We start from the raw sequence: 21,927 nt of genomic DNA on the forward strand, positions 1-21,927 counted from the left end.
CGACTGGTGTGCCCCCCGGGGGCCACCCCGCGCCCCGGCGGGATAGCGGCGGTGCGCCGAGGCTGCCCTCACGGCCGGCCGGGGGGCGGGCCGAGGGGCGCCGGCCGGGTCCCCGCTGCTGCCAAGTGGGGCCGAGGGGCGCCGAGGCGCGGGGTCTCAGGCCCTCCGCCGCCGCGCTCCCGCCCCGCGCCGCACCCCCGGACCGCCCGAGGGGTGACGGGGGTGCCCGGGCAGGCGCCGCCGGGCGAACGGCGGCGAGGGGCGGCCTGAGGCGGGGGTGCCCCGCCCCGCGGCGGGAGCCGGGCTGGTCCCGCCCCGCCGGCCCCGCCGCCCCCGCGCCACGTGCCGCCGCGGGGCCCGCGCCGCGCTCGCCGCCGCTGAGCGTGTGAGGGGCGGGCGGCCCGTGCGGCGGAGCGAGCGCCGGCAGGGCGGCCGCGGGGCGAGCGGGTCCATGGAGCACAACCACCTCCACCTCCACAACGGCTCCCTGCTGGCGCACCACCGCTATGGCTGCGGCTTGGGATACGCACCTGTCGTCTACTACAGCCTGCTGCTCTGCCTGGGGCTGCCGGGTGAGTCCGCCGGGGACGGGGCGCCCGGCCCGGGGCGGGCGGGGCGGCGGGGCTGCGCGCAGCGCCCGCCCGAGCGTCCCCTGCCCGGCGGGATGCGCGCCCCGCGGCCGCGGGGGCACCGGGGACGCGGCCCTGGGGGGATCCGCTGGGGCGGCCGTCCCGCACGCCGCTGCCCTCCCGCCGGGGCTCGTCCCCGCAGCGCGGCGGCCGCTCTGACTTTGAACTTGACATAGGGAGGCGCAGCCTGACGCGAAGTTTCTGCCATTGTCGGTTCGGCCGTTTGAAGACGAAGCGGTGCCGAGGGCAGCCGGCGCCGTCCCCATCCATCGCGGGCCGGCAGTAAGCGGCAGCGTGGCTGCCGGGTGTCGCCTGGCTCCCCGGGGCAGGGCTGGCCCTTCGGAGCAGGGAGCCCGGCCGGGGGGGGGGAGCGCCCTGCCAGGAGGGGGCCGAGGGGGCTGCCCTGCCCCGGGGCCCGGCCCTGCGGCTGGGGGTGCGAGACAGCGGGTGTCCAGAGCCAGCACCCGGTGAGGGCAGTGGCCATGCTGATACCGAGATCCCCGAGCGCCGGTACGGGGCTGGGAAAAAAGTCCCAGCTCACAGCCACCATCCTTCACACTTGTATGACCCTCAGCGAAATTTCCTACTTAAAAAGGGGACAAAGACAGTACAGAGATGCTACGGTTGGGAAAAGCGAGAGAGACCCCAAATGGGGGAGGATAAGATGTTTCGGGCTCGGGTGCACCTGTGAGGCAGCGCTGCCAGCACACAGGTATCCCCAGCTCAAAGCATGGTACGAGCATCGCATCAGCCTTACAGAGACGAGGACCCAGCCGGTCTGTCCTCCCGGTGGGTGCTGCCTGAGGCTGGCAGCCGTGGCACGCAGGACTACAGGGAGCTGCTCATGCAGTGTCACTTCTGCAGTTGCAGGCTGGGCTTCAGCAGGCAGAGCTGCCACCCTGGCACAGCCTGGGTGGGCAGACATCGCGGCTGGCTCCCTGGGTTGACACCTCCATCCTCGGAGTAGCTTGCAGCGATACCAAGGACAAGGGAATGAGTCGGGAAAAAGTCAGAGCAATTGGATGCACCAAGGTTAATGGGTATTTCGAGGGTGCAACACAAGAGAGTTTGATTGTGTCGGTGTACAGCGACGCATTTAAAGTGCCACATAAAATGGCAAGCAGCAATGATAGTTAAGTCTACGATTTCTAAATGTTTCATTTCCCTTAATTATTTCTTCAAGCAATTAATGCATAGAAAATTTTTTAATCGGACACGAAGAGAAGCCTGTCTCTTAACAGCACACATGCAATTACCATTCTGCATATGAATTGATGATATTCTTTGTATTCAGGAGGTTTTGAGTTTGGTTTTTTTTTTCTTTTCTCCCTGGCATATAATTATAATTTGAAGACTGGCTAATAGTTCAGAGAACTGGAAAGTTAAGTCCTGTATTTACTCACAGAGGATGCAGGGCATAGACAAGTGTCTCTGCTCCACAGCATCGAGAAGTCTCAGCCCTGACCTGAGGAGACCCAGCCAGCAGGGATGAGGAGGTAGTTTCCTCTTCATTAATCCCTTAGGGGCTGCTTATATCTTCACGGTAATGACAAGTTCTGATTTCAACATCTGTCCCCTAGGACTGACCAAGACCCTCTCAAGGTTATCAGGTGAAGAAGTTGTGAAGCAGTCTGTGGTTAAGCTTGCCTTTGCGTGTCTCTGAAACGGGAAAGTCTTGTGTGCACAGGCAAGAAAAATCACTTAGTGTTCTACACATACTTGCACCAGCTTCCTAAGGATACTGCATTGTAATTACAGACCTAACACCGTCATTCTAAGAACATGGATAACATCAGTGCGTGATCCAAATTAGCAATAGTGACATGCATTTCTCGAGGGATGAGACATCAGTTGATTAGAGCAGCGGCATCAGTGAGAGCACTTAACAGAACTAGCCAAAGCATTCGTGGTGTGCGTTGTTGCTGAGTTCAGTAGACTTACCTCAGGTAGGAATGTGTCAGCTTGTTCAGTGCATGTTATCGGAGGATAACGTTGGCACCAACACCTTAAAAGACTCTGCATGTCCAGTATGTATGCTGAGTGCATGAGAAATTTATGCTTCTCCCCCTGAGACTGCACAGAGATGAGAACAAGCTGGATATGTTTAGGTGAAGACTGAATGGCCAGGCTTCAATGGGGGTGTGATACGGGGTGACAGCAGTGCTAAAAAGAGCTTTTCATGTTTTAATTTGAAACTGCTCTTCAGTTTTCTAACATTAGAAAATTGTAAAGGTAGCACACTTACTACCTGTTAAAGCCCTGAAGCCTGTGGGACCTGAGTGGGTAATTAGCTTTGCATGGTGCCAGTAATTTAAGAGAAACACTGTCTATTCTGTCCTCAGATGCAGCAGCAGTGCAGTGTTTTGCTGAGACTGAAACAGTTAACTCCTTGCCACAAATCTTGGAGAAAGTGTGATGAGAGGAGAAAGAAGTTAACTGTTTCTGCCTTTCCTGCTGTAGTGTCTGAAGGAAATTTCACTAACTCAACAACTCCACTTTGAGGCCAAGTGATGCCAGGCCTGATTGTGGCTGCAGAGAAAGCATCCTTTCCCCTCCCATGTATAACCCAGGCACCTCAGCAATCCTGTTCTCAGCCGTGGCTCTTTCTCCCTCCCTGTCCAGCCAGGCATCAGAAAGTCTGAAAAAGGCAGATGAGAGACAGCGAAGTGAACTGCCTTCACCCCTGCTCTGGCAGCCGTGCAGAGAGGCAAGTGCCAGGCTGTGCCCTGCAAAGAAGTGCAACCACAGAGGCACCGCTGCACACCAGCCCTGCTGCAGCAGCTGCCATGTGCCCAGGTGGCCACAACTCTGCCAGAGGTGATGTGCCTTTCATCAGCTGGGACAGGAGGTTTCCTACTTTCCCTCTAAGCAGAGGCTGGCAACACAGAGACGTTTTATGAAATTTGTTTTGAGTGCAGATGTGCAAAGGTGTCCCGTGAGTGTGCAGTCCTGTTACCAGGAGCGTGAGTGCCCCAGGAGCAGGCTGTGTGGGACAGGGAGAAGCTGCCAGCGCAAGGGTGGGGAGCAGAGTGAGGCAGCAGTACTGGAAGTAGGGTCAAGCTCCCATTTAGAGAAGGGGGTTTATAATTTTTGGAGCTGTTCTGCAGCCCCTGCTCTGCCATCCCTGTACTCCCCTTGTCCATCAGTCAGGGAGGACCTCTGACGCACCTCCAGTTAGCTAGCTAGTGGAAGCATTTCTTGCTTTAGCAAGAGAAAAGGCCAGAGAGAAGGTGTTGTCAGGTGTGGGGGAGGGGAGAAAGTGCTTTGATTTGATCCGGGAGGGGGCAAAGAGCAACAGGTACCAACTCTCAGCCCATCCCTTTGCCAGTGAGAGCTGCACAGAGCAGCTACACCAAAGAGCTCCTGCTATGGTGGTGCCAGCAGACATGCCAGGAAGGTCAGGCAGAGAAGCAGCGGTGCTCACTGCAGACACCTGGCTCTGACCCCAATTCCTGCTTCATTAGAAGGTGCAGCAGCAACTGAGTTGCCTTGCACGCAGTCACCTTCCCTGTTGGGAGTATAGCGTGTTGTGGCTGAAAGGACAAAGTGGCAGCATTTCCTAGACCAGGGCCTGGCCCGATACATGCTTCCAGGGATCTCCTCCTCCTGACAGTGCAGAGAGGCACAGTAGAATCTGCCTTTCTTACTGCGTGATTGCTGCTTCCACTTTGCTCCCCAGTCAGTCACCTGCCTGGGGAGTGACTCTGCCGCAGGGGTCATCGCATCCCAGTGACACAAAGTATAGGCCCGTACCCAGTACCTTTACAGCATCTCTGGGAGGTAGCAGACTCACACCAATGCCCCAGGGAAGTGCCACTCCAAGCTTTGAGAGCCTGTTCCACAAATGTTTCTTGTATTTGTGCTTAAGGCTTCTGCTTAAAACTGACCACACTGATCTAAACGTAGATTCAGGACTTTGCAAGCTTGGGAAGGCAACCTGGACACCCTTGGGTGCTGTCAGCTGGAGGGTGAGAACAGGTAGTTTTCATGTCAGACCTGGTGCTGAACAAGGTATCACAGAGATGGAATAACCCAGGTCATTTAAAGGGCAGCTCTGCAGAGTGCACACTCAGCGGGCTCCATGCAGAGGGAGAGAAACTGTAGTCCTGACCTAAAGGAATGTGTAAGCTCAGCAAGGGTGCCTAACCTTTTCAACACACTGTGAAGAGAGGGCTACACGTTACAGACCCTCGACTACCAGGTGACAGACCAGCTGTCCTCACACAGCAGGCCAGATACTTCCTAGGGTGTTTCAGCTGACACACAGGTGTGTATCATTTGCACTGTGCCTGTGCAAACTGCAGAACAGTCACAGGTAAACTGAAACGATAGAGCAGTGGTCCTTCTGGAGCCTTCTCCTGGTATGCAGCTTGGAATAAGGCGGCTATTTGGGAGGCGTACAAGCCAGGGTCATTATCCCAGCAAGGCAGGTACTGCCGGTGGGCTGCAGGCTGAGCATCCCTGATCTAAGGGACAACAGCCCAGCTGTGCTCCCTCCGCTCCCCAGCAGTGCAGGGGGCACGAGACCTGAAGAGCATTGCTATCTCTATATGCTTACAGCTGCATCCGGGAAGGGGGACAGGTAGCAATGTTTGTTGATGACTCACATGGCATGTAATACCCAGTAAATACCAAAGCAGGCAGAAGGTAGGTGTACATACAGCACGCAGCAGTACAGAAGTGTGTCTGACCTGTTCTGGGTTCCTGCCATCTACTGCCTAGTATATTCTTCTGCAATCACAGTACAGGCTTCTGATTAAAGAGAGCATTTCCAACACCTGAATAAATAGCCTTTCTCATAACAGCACACCTGAACAATAGCAGTGCTAAAGGGAGATCTGAAAATACTAGTGGGAAAATTGTTACATGCAGTTATGACCTTGAAAAAACAGCAGTCTTCAGCTGTCAGCTCATTAGATAGAGTTCACACAATGAATAAGAACTGAACACTCCTGAGGCCTGATTCAACCCCCCTTTTATTCAAAGACCATACTTTCCCTGACTTAAAATCTGAATTGGACACAAAGCCAGTACATTGCATCCTGCTTAAAGGAGGACAAATAAATTGGCAGAACTTTAGCTCAGCTGTCGGAGCAACCGAAGGGCACTGCAGCACATTACAGTAGCACTGCTAGACAGAGGGGAACAAAACTGCTGCTAACATGTTTAAAATGAGTCACTTCCTATTGTAAAATGGATGCTTTTTCTTTAAGGAAAGAAGAATCATTATGAAAAATAATAGATTCATTACAGTGTTCCTGCACAGAACTGGTGACAGCGAGGCATGCAGATGGGAGCCATTTAGTTTGGTCAGTGTGTCTGGAGACTGTGGCCGCTAAAGCCTTGCAGCCTGAAAGGCAGCATGTGGCTGAATCCATCCTAACGCAGAAGAGGACTTGATTGTGCATCTTTGAATGCCACTACAGAGTACAACTGCTAACTTTGGTTTTCTTCTACTACATCAGCAGAGAACAACACTGTCAAGGCTGTAATGATAACGAGGTGCAATATTTGGAAGGCTCAGTAGACTATGAAGTGCACAACCTTGCATGGCAGGCTGCTAAAATGGATTGGGAAGGAAGAACTCCAAAGGAGATTTTTCCTTGAAATGATGACACAAAAGAAAGAGCACAGTCAGTTTTCACGGTAGGTGGGTAATGCAGAGCCCCCAGTTGTTACGAAGTCAAGCCATTCAGAAGCACTAGGCAGTCTAATATCCTGCTGTTCTTCATCCACCCCCTTACTTAGTTCTCTCCTCCTCCTCCTCTTTCTGCTCCCCTTGTAAAATGGGGGTGAATCAGCAGAAACAAGCCAGCAGGAGAAGGCCTTCAACAGCATACGTCAAAACAATTTGCTGTAGGCAAACAAACAATGTGAGGAGATGTCCTGAAGTGGTGCTGGTGCACACTCTGCTTTCACATGCTAAATGCAGAGCAATCCCTGGCCACAAAAGCTTTCACCTTCTGTTTCAGATGGTCTCTTTGAGCCTTTAATCTCTTTTCCCATTAACTTTGAGACACCAGAAAAGGAAACAAAGCCAAAATTAACCCCTTGAGCACAGGAGACCCTTGCACACAATTCTGTTTTCGTTCTGCAGAATAAAGATACATATGTAAGGATCCTGAACCCTAGTGTCTGGAGTGCTATTGGTGCTGTTCTGGGGGTAACCTGATGGGAGGTAGTGTCGGGTTGCCCTCCAGGACACCAGTATGGTTGTGCAGAGGGAATGAAGTACAGGCAACCAAGTAGGACCAGAATTATCGGTACAGAAGATGGCCAAAAAGAGTCATATCCCTTTATCCATGGGAGAGAAGAGAAGCCTGCCTACTGAAGCACTGAACACATCCTTTTCACTGAAATTGTTCTCCTCTACCACCCGAAACAGAGAACCCCTGGAACGTACAGTCATTTAACTTCCCTGTCTTTTCAATCATATGGTGCATTGACTGTGCAGATAGGTGCACCTAGAGGTTGCTTCTGGTTTCAAGACAAATTGCCTGTCAGTCAGTTACATCAGACTAGGATATTTCACAAACATTTGTTCATTCCAGGTGCATTTTCTTTAATGTCCAGACTAGCACACCAAGGAGTGATGTATCTAGTGTGGATGCGGTATATTCTCCGTGGGGGAAATAAAGCCAAACTGCAATGGTTTTACATAGTCTGTAATTTCCTGCATATTGTGTAAAATTGGCATAGTCTCTGAGAAACCTTGGCCATGGGGTTTGCAAGCATGAGCTCCTAGTGCATTAGCTAATGCTTTAGGAAGACATAAAGACTTTGTTTTTTTAGCAAAACCACAATCAAAGGTAAAATCCTCTTAATTATTCATGTTCAGTAAAGAATTCGTGCCAGCACCCTTATGAAATCATGTCTCCCTCCATCCTAGTCATCCCATCAAATACCTTTGGCACCTGCCTCAGTGCTTTGGCATTCAGTATCAAAAGGGTAGAATGTTTTTGTCATCCTCAGGCTCAACTTACTCAGCTTGAGACCTCTTAAGCTTTGCTGACAGTCCACATTTAGAAGCCACAGACACCTGCCAAATGAGACACCCGAGTTGCCTTGAAAATCTCTGTCCCGATACATTGCCCAAATAACCAAATTCCTTTCATGATTCCTGCATTATTTTGCAGATTGCTTTTTCTCCTCCCAGCACCTACTTCCATTAGAAAGCTTTACTGCTCTGGTAGCAAGATGTGAGGTTAACGATTTTGAGGTGTGAGTTTTAGACATTTTTATCCTTGTGTAGGTGCCTCTAAGACAGGCTTCAGGGGGAGAATGTCCAAGAGTCATTAGAGGCTTTCTGCACTGTAGGTCCAGCTCAGGAAAGGTGGACAAGGAGGGTGAAGATGCCAAGAGGAGAACCAGATCCCTGTTGCATTTACACACGTGTCACCAGTGAGCACCTACTGGACCTCTCCACACCTTAGCCTGGCATTCCTTCTAGCCCATTCTCATGTTGCAGAAATAAATAGCCCTGTTTTATAAAGACCAGGGAAAAAAGCCTACTCCAACCGTCTAGGAAAGCCAAAAGTAACACAATGTAATTGCACCTTGTCTGCCAGAGAAGTTACTGCACTTAAGCCTGAGCGGTTGGCAAGCCTTGAAGTGAATACTGGCCGATGGCATCTCCACGCCATGACCATATCTGTGCCCTCCAACAGTGAGGAAGTGCTTTTGGCCTGATTAAAACCCTCCTCTGGCCTCCATGGCCCACTGACGGCTGGTGCCAGCCGCAGAGCAGAGTACCCCATTCACCGCGTCCTTCCTCAGCTAATAAATACTGTCAGTGGGAAAAGGAGCCCCAGAGGCCAGATTTCATCAGCAGAATCTGGCCTCTGACACTAACTCTTTAATTCACTTGTCACTTCTAAGTGCAAGGCCTTGCCACGTTTTCTCTGGCAATCACTAACCCAGTCTCCTGCATATGCGGGGGGGGGGGGGGGGGGGGGGGGGGGGAAGTCCGAGTTGTCCTGCGCAGGAGCTTCATCATCCTCTGCCTCCAGGTTCACTTTCCCCCTCAGAGCTGGGTCTGCTCTGCAGAGCCTGTCCCTGCACATGGGATTTCTAAGCACAAGCCACACAAGAACCTTCCTATGAGGGATGAGATCTCTTCCAGTGGCAGTCCTGCATCCGTGCCTACCATAGCTTTTGTGATGCTCATTTTTTGACTTAGATCCCTCTCCATCCCCTGGGAGATAACGTGGGCACCAGCAGAAGGGGCTTTCTCTTCCTTTCAGAAGGACAGCTCTTCCCCCCACGCTGAGGGTGGGTGGGTGTCATTTGCCAGTGCTCAGACAACTGAACAAAAAAATAAATTTATTTTAAAAATCAGTCCTCACAGGAACTCTCAGGGAAGGAATAACCTGTACTGCACTAATTATCTTCCATAAAGTATCTCTTTACACTTCACAATGAGTTAAGGAAGGATCACAGAACACAATAATAAGAGATAGGAACAAATTTAGTCGTGAGCAGGTGCCATTCGCAAAAGTTGTCCCCATGTGCTGTAGGGTTGAGTTCAACCCATACCGGCAGTAAGAGGGAAACATGCAGCTACTCTATCTTCTTTTAAGGGCAAAACAGCATCCAGGGGTCATCTTTAAAAGACCACATCACCAGCTGTAGCCAAAATTGGTAATAAACATGCATTTACTTTGCCACAGCGTATTTTTTTTAAATAATCCCTGTTACGTACCCTCCGTCAGGAATCACCCATTGTCATCATCTTCTCCAGAGGGCCGCCACACGAAGGGAGGGCTGAATGCCATCCTCGTCTCCGTAGGTGAATGACTGCGTTAGTCACAGTGCTGGGATCTGGCTGCTGGACACGGCCCCTGTCTATGTTTTAATATTTCCTCCTAGCTTAGAGGAAATCACCTATTCCCGTCAAGGCAAAACGTCGCCTTTTTTCACCATATCTTTTTGGCATATTGTACTTGTAGTCTCAGAGTTTCTAAATCTAAAGAAGAGGTGTTACTAACATATTTTCTAAAGCAATTTAACATTACCCGTTCATAAACCGCCTCTCTCTGTGCCAGTCAGGTGACTAATGCAAGGCCTGCAGAGTAGTTTCGTACATTGCGTGATAATTTGTGGGGATCCTAGCAACAACTGTATTTGGTAAAAGGTGTCCATTATACTCGGTGACCTAGTGTTTATCACGCTCAGTAAGCAACACTGGTGGCTACTTTGTTCAGGTAGTTTATGGTGCCGAACTACTGAAGCACACAGCAGGCCCTATTCCCAACACAGCAGCGCTACCGCTTGTGTTGTAAAGACTGTTTGGCTGCACAGGCTGCTGCAGACATGCAAAATGCTCTCAATAAAAAAAACCACCAAAGCCCAGAAACATGCCTATTTCTTCTTCAGACAGATACAATTGCTCCTGCTTAAGCTCACATGCAGTGATAATAGCCAGTGGAATGAGCTCTGCGAATGCCCCGCGAAGGCTGTGGTTAGACAGGCGCGGTTTGAGCTGTGACTGCAATCCATGAAACAAGAAGTAGGGGGGAAAAATGTGCCTTCAGGTCACAGGCACTGCTTTGAGGAGGCACTGAACACTGCCTGGGCTCCACAGGCAAGGCAGCACGGCTTTGGTACAGGGAGCAAACCCTAAGCCACTTGAGAACCAAGGTTACTCCTAAAGGCTGATCCCTCTGGGATACATAGGACCTCCAACGGCATGAAGTTCAGTGCTACAATTTGTACTCAGAAGCTGATAAAGTCAGAGGAGGTGTCAAATGAGAAATGTCAGTGTCCTGTGACAAAGCCCAGCTGAGTTAGAAGATTGCCGTATTTTGAGCAGCGTGGACTGGTGGTGTTTGGGTGTCAGAGACCTTCAGATGCTGTGTCTTAAAGGCATCCTCGTAACTAAAGGGAAAGAAGGGAAACTACCATTTCTTACAATTGCTTTTCCTCATCTGCTAGTGGCATCTCAAGGCTTCAGCCAGCTAGTCCCTAATCAAGCCCTGGTTCTCAACCAGATATTTATAAATTCAGAATACTGCACTGCAGCAAGTGACGCTGGCATAAATTCCCATCTGTCATCCCCTAATCAACTCCCAGCACAGTGATCGATCTATTTCAAATTCAGATGATCTTAATTACTTAGCTTCTAGAAAAAAAAGAAACACTGTGAGAAACGGGCAGCATAACATCCAAGACAATTTAGGGTCAATGACCTATCCAGCAGCTGTAGCTCCATGCACGTTACAGTACAGACAGGTATTTTTATATCTCCAGCATCATCTCTGCCATAGTCCTCACCACTGAATACAGTGTTAGGGCAAGAATTAGGGTAAACAAGGTTCAAATATGGTTGCAAATGCTCTTCCATCACCTTTTACTTGCAATAGGTAATATTTCCCCCCTGGAGAGCTTGCAGGGCACCGAGCAGGCACCCAGGAGTCACCAGGATGCTGGCACAAGAACACAACTGTTCACACGCTGTATGGGGGCAGTGTTCCCACACATTTCCTGTTTTACTAAGCTGTAGAGAATGTTTGAGGACACACCAAGGACCACCTTAATACTGGCTAGGAAATGGGTGAAGGGCTGAGACTTATCCATAGCTCATCTTCATTTTCCCTCTACAACATGCAGCAGGAGAAACACTCCCAAACCCTGTGCTGAAATACTGGCATAACTGGCAACTTTCTGCTGCACCCCAGTATATCTCTGTTTTCACAAAGTAAATGATACTACTATATTTCATATCATCCAGCCAGAAAAAGCCCTAATGGGATCCCAGGGAAAGCATTTCCAATACAAGATACTGTAACCCTTGCAGAAAAATTGGATAGAGCTTGCATGTACTTTGTCAGATCAATTTTCTAATCTGGCTCACCAAGCAAAGCTCGCTGGCATTAGACAACTTGCATTTCAGTACATGCTGTTACTACCGTTGCCGGGAACCCTGAGAAAGGCGTCAGGAGAAGGTACAGAGGAAAGGACTGACTCATAAATCTGCTCCTGTAGGAAAATGGGGTTAGAACCGAGCAGCAGGACCCCTGTGCCTGGACAAGGCATGGCTTCAGCATCCTCACAGGAGCTCCCCTGACAGCCAGGCCAGAGTTACCAGAAGGGACCAGCGTCCTCAAGCATCCCCCACGCTGCACGCTGGCTCCAGCTACTGCCAGAGGAGTGAGTCAAATCTAGAAGATTTAAAGAGGAGGTGAACCCCATGGGTCATATCCAATACCTGTGAAGCCAAGCCACTCAGCCCGGCTGGCCAAAACCAATAGTGGCTGCAAGTCATGATAAACACTCCAGCTTGAGGATTTCTTTGACAGTGCATTTGACAGAGCCCTCACTGTACCTCCAGGGCTCATCAGCAGGCACAGAGGCATTTCCTAAGCAAGTAAGTGAAAAATGACACAGCAGTCCTGACTGTATCACCTTGTGTCTCCCACATCTGTTCTGAGCCGAAATCAATGCAGTTGCATCCGTGTTAACAGAGGATAGAATTGTGAAAATTCCCCTGAAGGTGATTTGAGACAATACTGTTGGAATTGGAAAGATCAAGCCTTTTTTTTTATTATTTGTTTAGGGAAGGAGTCAGTTGGCTGTCATATTTGGTGTAGTTTGTTCCAAGATACAGAATTAAATATAGTAAGTTAATACCAAAATAGGTGACACTTATGAGGACTATTACTCAAGATCATTCACTCTGCTGCAGTTCATTTCCCTGGTGGCAGAAATCTGCTCCCAGACAGCAGGCTTTGAAGGCATTTATCAAGGAGGAAGTTTTCTCCAGTGCCAAGTAAAACAGTTAAAAAAAAAAAAAAAAAAAGCATCTCCAGTCGTAGGACATATATCCTAGGTCATCATTACCTCAATGTCAGCAACTTCCTTTCTCTCTGATTTAAAGGAATCCTTACAATTATTGTTGATTTGTTTTGGGAAATCCATCAAAGCTGGCAGAAATGTTTGAAGCACTGAATGCACAGAAGAGGTGATTTATAGAACACTTATGAAAATGTCAAATACAAACATTTGGCAGTCTCTTGCACAGTAAACCAGATCTCTGATTTTTAAGTACTACTTCAGGTATTCTAGCCAAGTAATATAAACTTCTGATGGGAACAATCTCGCCTGTCTCGTTCCAGCCACACCGCTAGTAGGAATAATAGGATTTATATTTTTTTCCCTCTCCAATTCAAGACTACACAGTAAGTAATAGTAAACTTGAGCAAGTAGTTAAAGTTTGGCTACACTTTAGTGCTCCAGGAAAGCTCTCAAGGACTGCAAGGGCTGTTTGTGTCCACAGTGGGGAGTTCTGCCTGGCCAGGGGCTGTGGGACTGAGCCCTTCCTATAGCATCCCTTATAGCACTGGTTCAGACAGCCACTAAAACGTATGTTTAAGTTGAATCACAGCTCTACAAGACCGAAGCAAACCAGGCAGCGAAACAGCAGAGACAGGACACTTCAGCACTTTGCCACAATATTATTTAAGTGTCATACTATGCATCTAGGTGTGGTTTAGGTGATGGGTCTGTATTGTGGCCGGAGTGTTAGAAGCAGATGCTTCTTCAAGAAACTCGGGGATGTTTACACTTGGGCTGAATCAGAACATCCATCATGTCTGATGTGACCAGCAGGATTTCCTTAGAGGCTTAGAAGTATCACTTCAGAGGAAAATGCCTTCCAGTTGAAAGATTTCTAAAAAAAGTAGCTCTGGATAAGCAAGCAGGTCTTTGTGGAGCAAACGGGTTCAGCGGTGGGAAGGGAGATGCTTCCCCAGACCCCACCTGTAGGACAGTGGGTCAGACAAGCAAATTTATAGGATTTGAGTTATAGGAGACTCATCCTGGGCAGAGCTGAAAACTTTGAGTGCCACAAAGCACCTCCAGCTCTCGGGAGGAGCTGAGGTTGTGTGTTTCCCTGGAAGATCTCTCGATTGGGATCCCACTCAGGCAAGAGAGCATTACCTAATCCAGATGGCTTTGACTTCAGCTCTTTTTAGATGGAGTTCAAAACTAAAACAGGCAGGCACCATGAGTTGAGATGAGGAATAAAATGTCTCTGGAGAGCCCACCCTACCCTTCTCATTTGTCACTTTTTTAAAACAAGTGAGAAAAGCAAAGGGGGTAGTAAGAAACAGCATGCACGTGTGTGTGGTACACACTAATTTTTTCTCCTCCTGCTGCCTCCTTCTACCCCTGCCTCCTTGTGCATGGGCAAGGGTCCCAGCACCCCTGGCTCAGGGCGATGATGCTGTGCACCAGAGAGCAGCAACAGAGCCAGTGCCATGAACTCACCACTACATCTGCTTTGGGAGGATGGCAAAGGGCTGCTGGACACCACCTAAGCCTGGCTCTGGAGTAAAGGTCCTGACTTTCCCTCTGTCCCTCATCCTGGTCTGCCAGGACACTGAGTGCCAGCGTTCACACAGGTGGGAGCAGGGCTACATGCTCCTCTCATTGCAGTGGCTTTGCTGAGAGACCCGGCCATAGCGTCTTCCTTTTACTTTCCCGAACTTCAATAAAGGTGGTCACACTGCCAGATGCTCAAACAGAGCTACTGCAAGTGCTCAAAAAAGTTAGTGTTCCATCTTAATAGCCTAACTCTGCGTTTCTGTCTCCACAGCAAATATCTTGACAGTCATCATCCTTTCCCAGCTCGTGGCTCGCAGGCAGAAGTCCTCCTATAACTACCTTCTAGCTCTAGCTGCTGCTGACATCCTGGTTCTCTTCTTCATCGTCTTTGTTGATTTCCTCATGGAAGACTTCATCTTAAACAAACAGATGCCTCAGGTACTGGACAAAGTCATTGAGGTCTTGGAATTTTCTTCCATCCACACCTCAATTTGGATTACGGTTCCACTAACGATCGATAGATATATAGCTGTGTGCCATCCGCTAAAGTATCACACAGTCTCCTACCCTGCTCGTACTCGAAAAGTCATTGTAAGTGTTTATATCACCTGCTTCTTGACCAGCATCCCATACTACTGGTGGCCCAACATCTGGATCGAAGACTACATAAGCACATCAATGCACCATGTGCTCATCTGGATCCACTGCTTTACTGTTTACTTGGTGCCATGCTCCATCTTCTTCATCCTGAATTCCATCATCGTCTACAAGCTGCGGCGAAAGAGCAATTTCCGACTGCGAGGGTACTCCACAGGGAAAACAACAGCCATTTTGTTTACTATAACCTCTATTTTTGCCATACTTTGGGCACCAAGAATAATCATGATATTGTATCACCTCTATGTATCACCTATAAACAACAGCTGGGTGGTACATATTGTGTCGGACATCGCCAATATGCTAGCACTGCTGAACACTGCAATTAATTTCTTCCTCTACTGTTTTATTAGCAAAAGATTTCGCACAATGGCAGCTGCCACACTGAAAGCCTTCTTTAAGTGTCAGAAGCAACCTGTGCAATTCTATACAAATCATAACTTTTCCATAACAAGCAGCCCTTGGATTTCCCCAGCCAACTCTCACTGCATCAAAATGCTTGTTTACCAATATGATAAGAATGGAAAGCCTATAAAAATATCACCATGAAAAGGGCAATAGGTGGAGTTTCTGGGTGCAAGTTCTTTTCAAGTGGTTACATCTCCAGGATGTAATTTGCTGAGGTAGCTGTTTTGAAGAGTGGTCATTTGATTTCATTTCCCTGGGAGACCACAGGCAGATCAGACTGTTGGGAGGGAACAGGAGCACTTGATTTTACACAGCATTTTGAATATGCTTCAGAGTTCAAGTCTTAGCGTTCAGTCACGCTCAAGCATTTTGCATCCCAGCACCAGTGCAGTCCAGCGTCATCAGACGGGGGAAGCCACAACAGCGTTTAATTACAACCTTTTAAAACACAACAACAAAACCTTACTTGACCATGCAGCTCGCCATCAACAGAGCGAACAGATGCTTTCATGTACTGCGGAAGGTGCCGTTTCTGGTGCGTGCACTTGCCAAAAATGACGCATTGTTTCTGACATGAGATACCACCACATGCGGTCTCGCTGTCAAGACGTCCTTGCAGGAGACAGCCTGTGAGACAAATGGTGACAAGCCCTTTTTGGCTCATCTGAACAAGGCCGGGGGACCGATCTAGTACCTGTTGCAGCCTTGGCATGGAAAGCAGTCCTGCAAGCTGCCAATATTCATACGTTTTAAGTTGTTATTTAAGAATATGACCGAGACAGAGGAGCTCGAGGGAGGGAGGGAGGTTTCTAGAGCCAAGAACAAAAGCAGCATCTTTTCCCACCTATTTCAGTTATGGCATCTAAAGACTTTCAAGTGTGAGGCCAAGTCCTGCCTGATGCAGAGCTCCTATGGTAGCTGCTCCTGTGAGGTTTGGAGTGATCACAGCCTTCAGGTTCCATCTTAAGCAACAAAGATTCTCAGTTATCCCCCATGTTCTGGCCCTTGGGGATTAACATATAAAAACCTCAACCTAAGAGTTTCTCCTGGCAGATTATACCATCCTATTGCAGATTTGCCATTTAATTGCTAAAAAATACCCATACTTGTGAAAGAAATCCATTAAATACCCAAAGCAGTAAAAACATAGATCAGCTTGGACTAAGGCTTTTAAATATTTACCTTATTTAAAGTAGCTTAACTTCTCTTCCTTCACACTCAAAAACCAGCATCCCAGCAATGCTGAGTGTAGAAAGTGAGGAAAGATTTACAGGAAGGCTGAAACCATATTTCTTTTAATTTCTCTCCTTTTCATGTCTTGGCACGCGGTCTCTCAGAGCCATGCACCACAACCTTTTTACATCTACATCGGGCACTTACTGCAGCCTTACCGAAGCGAGCGCAGACTGCCTCGCACGGTGGACACAAGCACAACGTGGCCAGCAAATTCAGCCTCCCAGTAACGGCAGAGCCCTAGCACTGCCTTTGTGCCTGTGCCCTGCAGGGAGCCCATGGTGCATTGGGAACTAACACATCAGAGGTTCCCTGAGAAGGGACCCAGGCAGTCCCCCTTTGGTGGGATCAGGATGCTGAAGGCATCTCTCAGAAACCCATGGATGGCTTAGCTTCGGTGCGTTTCCCCTAAGAAATGCCAAATCTGCCAAAGCCCCACTGAGGACAACAGCCTGGTTCCCTTCTGCCACACAGGTTGCGTTTACACACCAACTCGTACCGGTGTCCCACAACAGCAAAGCGCACGGCAAGCCCGAGTGTGCCTTCCCCAGGGGGGAGCAGCAGCAGGAGGCACAAGCTGTGAGGAGCGGGACCCCCGGCAAAGCCAGCTCAGGCATGGAGGGGATTTCTCGGGAGAGAGCCAGGCTGCTCGGCTGGTCAGGAGCACTGGGACGGGGTGCCCAGCACCTCAGGAGGCACACACCACCCAGTCCTCTCCCACCAGCACAGCATTTGGAAATGCTGCTCAGCACTCCTGCGAGGTGCTGGAGCACCCCAGGGACCACACTGGTTAGAGCAAGGAGAGGCGCAGGTCTGCGGAAAGGGGGAGCTTCCAGCAAAGGCTGCCCCTTCCCACTCTTGTCCACCGAGGGGATGCTACCCCCCTAAACCTCCCCAGATTCAAAGGGAAATGAGAACCCCCTCATCCTGTAAGCTGCTTGTCCCTGTGATCTTGATAAAGCTCCACACTTACTTGCAATAATGAAGCTCAAGAGGGATGCTCAGCCTTGCTGTATCTGTCATGGCAAGGTTAAAATTCCCTTCCCCCGTGTTTTACAGAATTCCGCTTTGTGGCATGCCTTCAACCCTCCTCTCAGAAACCTCTCTCTGATCTACGTCAGTCAATAGTAACCAAAGTTACCTTATGAGAAAGGTACTGTTTGTTTCATTTTGGGAAAACACTGTATTTATAACTTATTTTTATTCTGATTTTGTTATGAGGAATGCTTGTCTGAGTTACATGTGAATGAGTCCGAAGTGCAATATCTATGTAGATAAGTGGTTCATTTTTGAGAATGTATCTATTGAAAAAACTATTTATACAAGAAATTCACTATTCTACTTAATATAATAGTAACCTTACAGAAAATTGTGAATGTTTAGGGCTTTTATTTATTAAAAACATTCAATTAAGTGCATGGCATATGCTGCCATTCACATGGTGTGATTTATTAGTTTTTGTAACATAATGTTTATCCTGCAAACTAGCAGTGTCATCTGCTTTTTCCTGTCCTGACAATGTATTTTTGTAAATTACCATATTTAAACAGAGTCTTTCTGTGTGAATATTTTATTTCCCACTAAAAATAACCCATCCAGTTCCTGTAACTTCATTTGAAAAAACTTGCAATCCTTTTCCATATAATTTTAGAAATGACAAGGTGCAATTTTCATGTACAGTGGATTGGTCATTTTATTTCTGATAATTTAGGGCTTTAAGAGCTTACTTCCAAACCCCCTCTAAGTCAAAGGGAAGGTTGCTTGCAGGTTTTGTCATTGTTTTTTTCCAATCCTCATCAATTTAGGAGGGCTTTGGATCAAGGTGTATCTTGTTAACACACATTTGAAGCCGCCTTAGAGTCCAGTTTGGATAATAAATCCTTGACTTTTTAGTCTGCCATACGGGAGCTGCTGTTGATAATACTTGCCTTATTTTTGGTTGTGCGAAGCATCTTGCAATGACTGTTGCTAATTAGCCAATGTCTTGCTGTATTATTCGTACCTCCTAATTTTCCAATAGTCAAAACTTAACCAAGCACATATAGCATCATTATTTAGGGAAAAAGTATCCTGGAGACAAAACCATCTTTGTTGTCGAGATGGTCTTTTGTACTCTATTTAATTTATATTTCAAATATCTACAATTAGAAGAAAAATAAGCTGTGAATGGACAGTTTTACAATTACTTATAGGTATATGTCCTTGAAGACCACAGCTAGGAACAAAATACTTTTTAGATGAGTTGCTGGTATATAAGATTATGGGACCTATCACCTATTTAAATTGTGAATATTGATATTTTCATAAGTAGACAATATATTGTGTTTGACAAACATGTTTGTATTATAATAAATTATGAGATGGTGCATAACTTACTACTGTGTTTGGAGCTACTGTTTGATCTATAGATTCTTCTGATACAATTTTGATTTATAGGTACTTAAGATTACTACAAATAAGACCAGTCCTTGGCAGCTATTTGTCAGTAAAGCATGGCCTTGGATTATGGGTGTTCATTTGTTGGAAGAAATTCTGAAATATAAGAAGTATAAATTATTACTGGCCCAATTCTTCATTTTGAACCACAGTCCCAGCTGCTGTGAGTTTAGCTGTTGAAGTCCATGGATCCCTATCCCTCATACCAACAGGAATGTTGGACCTGAAACTGTTGACCCATCCAAAGCAGGTGTGACACCAGGACACAGGGCTGCTGCCCCCATCACTGCAGGTGGTGAGATACCTGGGCAGGCTGGCCCACGAGAGCAAAACACGTAACCCCAGTTCCCACCACCGACTGACGACAGCTGATGGCATAGGCTTCCCTGCAGACAGGCTGTGTCAGTCACAGGAGTTGGGGAAAATGGGAAAAGCGGCAGTTGGATTCATATTTGAGATATTAAAACTGAGCAGAGAAGGAACTGATCAGTGTCCTGGAGATCAAGAAATGTAGGGTTAAACACGTGGGAGGAGAGGGAGATCCAGGTGATGCCCGACCCACTTGCCAGATCTCCCTGCTGTAACAGATTTTGAAGGACAGCATCACAGAGAGACAAGCCAGGGGGAAAGGGGCGCTGCTGGAAGGGGCAGTGTCAGATCTGATGGAGCTTATCAGAGTTGTTCCTTACAGAAAGAGCCTGGGATCTGCCTGTCTCAGTACTTTCATTAACAGACACGGTGTGAGAAGTACTGATGAAGCGTACAGATTATTAAAAAAGGCATTGTACTGCCAGCAGAGGACTGAAGGAAATGTATTTAATGTAAAAGCCAGGTGACCTTGAAGATTGAGGTGATAAAAATGGGATGAATTCAATAGTAATAAACACAAGGCTCTCCGCTTGTCTGCCTGTAACACATTTGCTATAAAACCTCAGTAGTCAGAAACAACCCAGAGCCCAGTTGTGCCAGCTGGGCTTGAATGATGATGAGTCACCGAGAGAAAGCAGCTGAGAAAAATCCCAGAACTGAAATCACAGACATTTCTAAAGATACAGCACAGCATTCATTGCATTTTACAAGACTTCGTGTGCCATACGCATAGAGATATACATATAAAAGGGGATAAACAGCAATAGAGAAGAACTCGATAAAGACACAGTGCTGGAACAAGAATACGAGGTTGTGAACTTTCCTGGGGTAAATTTGCCCTGGAAGTTAGAAGACAATATCTAACTACCAAAGCAGGGAGGCTCAGCAAAAGCCTTTCCAGCAGCCCAGATCTCCCCGCTAGTTTTAAGTGGAGCTTGGTGGGTTCACAGACAGGATTATGAGACAAGGCAGCAGGTTAGATCGGGACTGTGCATCCTCGGAGCTGGCGTTCCCACACCACTAACCTGCACCAACCCCCTGCACCTCCAGGACAGCTCGGCAGGTCCCAAACTCAGCTGGAAGGGCAGCAGAGGTGTCCCTGAGTCTGTGCACCCCACTGGGGCTGCTTCAAGGGAGATGGCCAGCACGATGCCATGAAAGCCACCAGCTGCTCAGAGCAATTCCTGCGTGTGGCCACAATTCCCCCAAGCAGCACTGGCTGGGGATGCTACAGACAGGGGAGCACTGCTAATGCATTCCCCACTGAACCCATGCTGACTTCTGCCTCAGCTGTTCAGTTCTTTAAAAGCCTCTTTAAAGCCACCAAGCAGAGCAGAATGAAAAGCAGGCTCACACAGACTTGGGCTGTTAAATAATAATCCCACTATTAGCAGGCTGGGGCTGGATTTGCAAGATCTACCTTTCTGACAGCATGCAATTAATTCCCAGGAGTTGCCAGACACAACAAGGGGGTTGAAAGGCTCCAGCATTTTGTAATAAATAGGCATCACAAATGAATTTACTATTAGCTTGCTACAGTGGACCAAAGACACATAAATATTTATTACAATTACAAAATTGTGTCAAAAAATAATAATTAAAGGCTCATGTTTTCCTGCCTTACCAACAGGCTAGAAACCCTGCTCCACCTATTTCTCACTCAGCCCCTTCTTTTAGCAAACTAAATGGACGAGATGAACCGCAGGCAAAAGTATGATATTGAATACAGTCAGAAGATTAATTTGCTGTAACACAGCAAACCGAAGACCTTCAGCCAAGTGTGGTACCTCACGTTGACTGGTGCTGTACAGGAGCATAATGAAACAGCCCCTGGCCCGAGGGCTTTGCAGGGACCTACAGCACCCAGGCTGGCAGCTTAGTGCTCCAGGAGGACCATTAGGTGCAGGTTAGCCTTGGAAACTGGTCATGGGAATGGCAATAAAATAACATGGAACCGAGAGAGGCACCCTGCAATGCTGTCCTCGCCATGGCAAGGAGACAGACCCCAGGACAGGTCCCACTGCTGGAGCCTGACCCCTAACGGGGCAGTGACCCCCAGCTGTGGGCGCAGCACCACAGATGAACGATGGCCTTCACATCCCCGAACAAAAAGCTGCGAAGAGTTAGAATCACAGATGGATCAGCTTCTGGTGGTTTAAAACACCAGGAGCTGCCACCCTCACAGCACAGCCAGGGAGCCCAGCCTTGGCAGAAGCGCCTGGTCCCCTCGCCATCCCCACAGACCTGCCTTGAAGGGGGGGTTCACCTCGCAAGGTGGAGATACCTGTTGTGTAGAGAACCCTTCATCAGCCACTCAGCCAACCAGAAGAACAAAATTAATCTCGGCTGCTAGAAGTGCCCAAAGCACAGCAGAGGACTGCTGTGTGCCATGGCCCTAAGTTCCTGCCTTCATCGTATGAGTGAGGGCAGATGAGCCCTGCCTCCACCAGCCATGTTTCCCGCTTGGAAAAGGGCTTAGAAAAAGGCTACAGAATTTCAATGAGTCAAGATTTTTCCCTGCTAGATTTTGTAACGGAATTTGCAGCCCAGCCTCAGGACAGCCAGGTTTTCTAACACCAGGATTAGAGACATTCAACCTTGTGAATTAAATATCGCTATAAAGCTGGTGATGGGCAGTGGTTTCCAGCAGTACCTTCCCAGTCATCTGTCACAGTCATCTTTGTAAATGTAACTGATTCTGCTGGACTGAGCTCTCACGAGTTTGTCCTGCAGGTACAGACCTTCAGCATTACTATGTTTCTGGGATAAAAAGCAAAATAAAAGTCTAAACCTGAGATGATATGTTTGTGAGGAAATCCATCAGAGCCTCTGACTAGCACAGATCTCAGGTATTGGGGTACCTGGGACCACA

General features: G+C 48.2%; 1 protein-coding gene across 1 annotated transcript; it reads left to right on the forward strand.

Annotated features, from left to right (window-relative positions):
* Window positions 1–222: 222 nt before the first annotated feature.
* GPR139 (G protein-coupled receptor 139) lies at window positions 223–21,087 on the forward strand. The gene is made up of 2 exons (XM_080382705.1): window positions 223–572; window positions 14,224–21,087. Exons 1-2 carry the CDS (start codon window positions 452–454, stop codon window positions 15,156–15,158), a joined length of 1,056 nt encoding a protein of 351 aa, XP_080238831.1. The 5' UTR covers window positions 223–451; the 3' UTR covers window positions 15,159–21,087.
* Window positions 21,088–21,927: the final 840 nt, after the last annotated feature.

Source organism: Falco punctatus (assembly GCF_963210335.1).
Source record: "Falco punctatus genome assembly, chromosome: 4".
Lineage (NCBI taxonomy): Eukaryota > Metazoa > Chordata > Aves > Falconiformes > Falconidae > Falco > Falco punctatus.

What these genes read in the sequence shown, in the direction of transcription:
- GPR139 (XM_080382705.1), top strand. Translation starts at nt 452, where the DNA reads ATGGAGCACAACCACCTCCACCTCCACAACGGCTCCCTGCTGGCGCAC. An exon ending in GCTCTGCCTGGGGCTGCCGG is followed by an intron (nt 573 to 14,223) that starts GTGAGTCCGCCG and finishes CTGTCTCCACAG; the next exon opens with CAAATATCTTGACAGTCATC.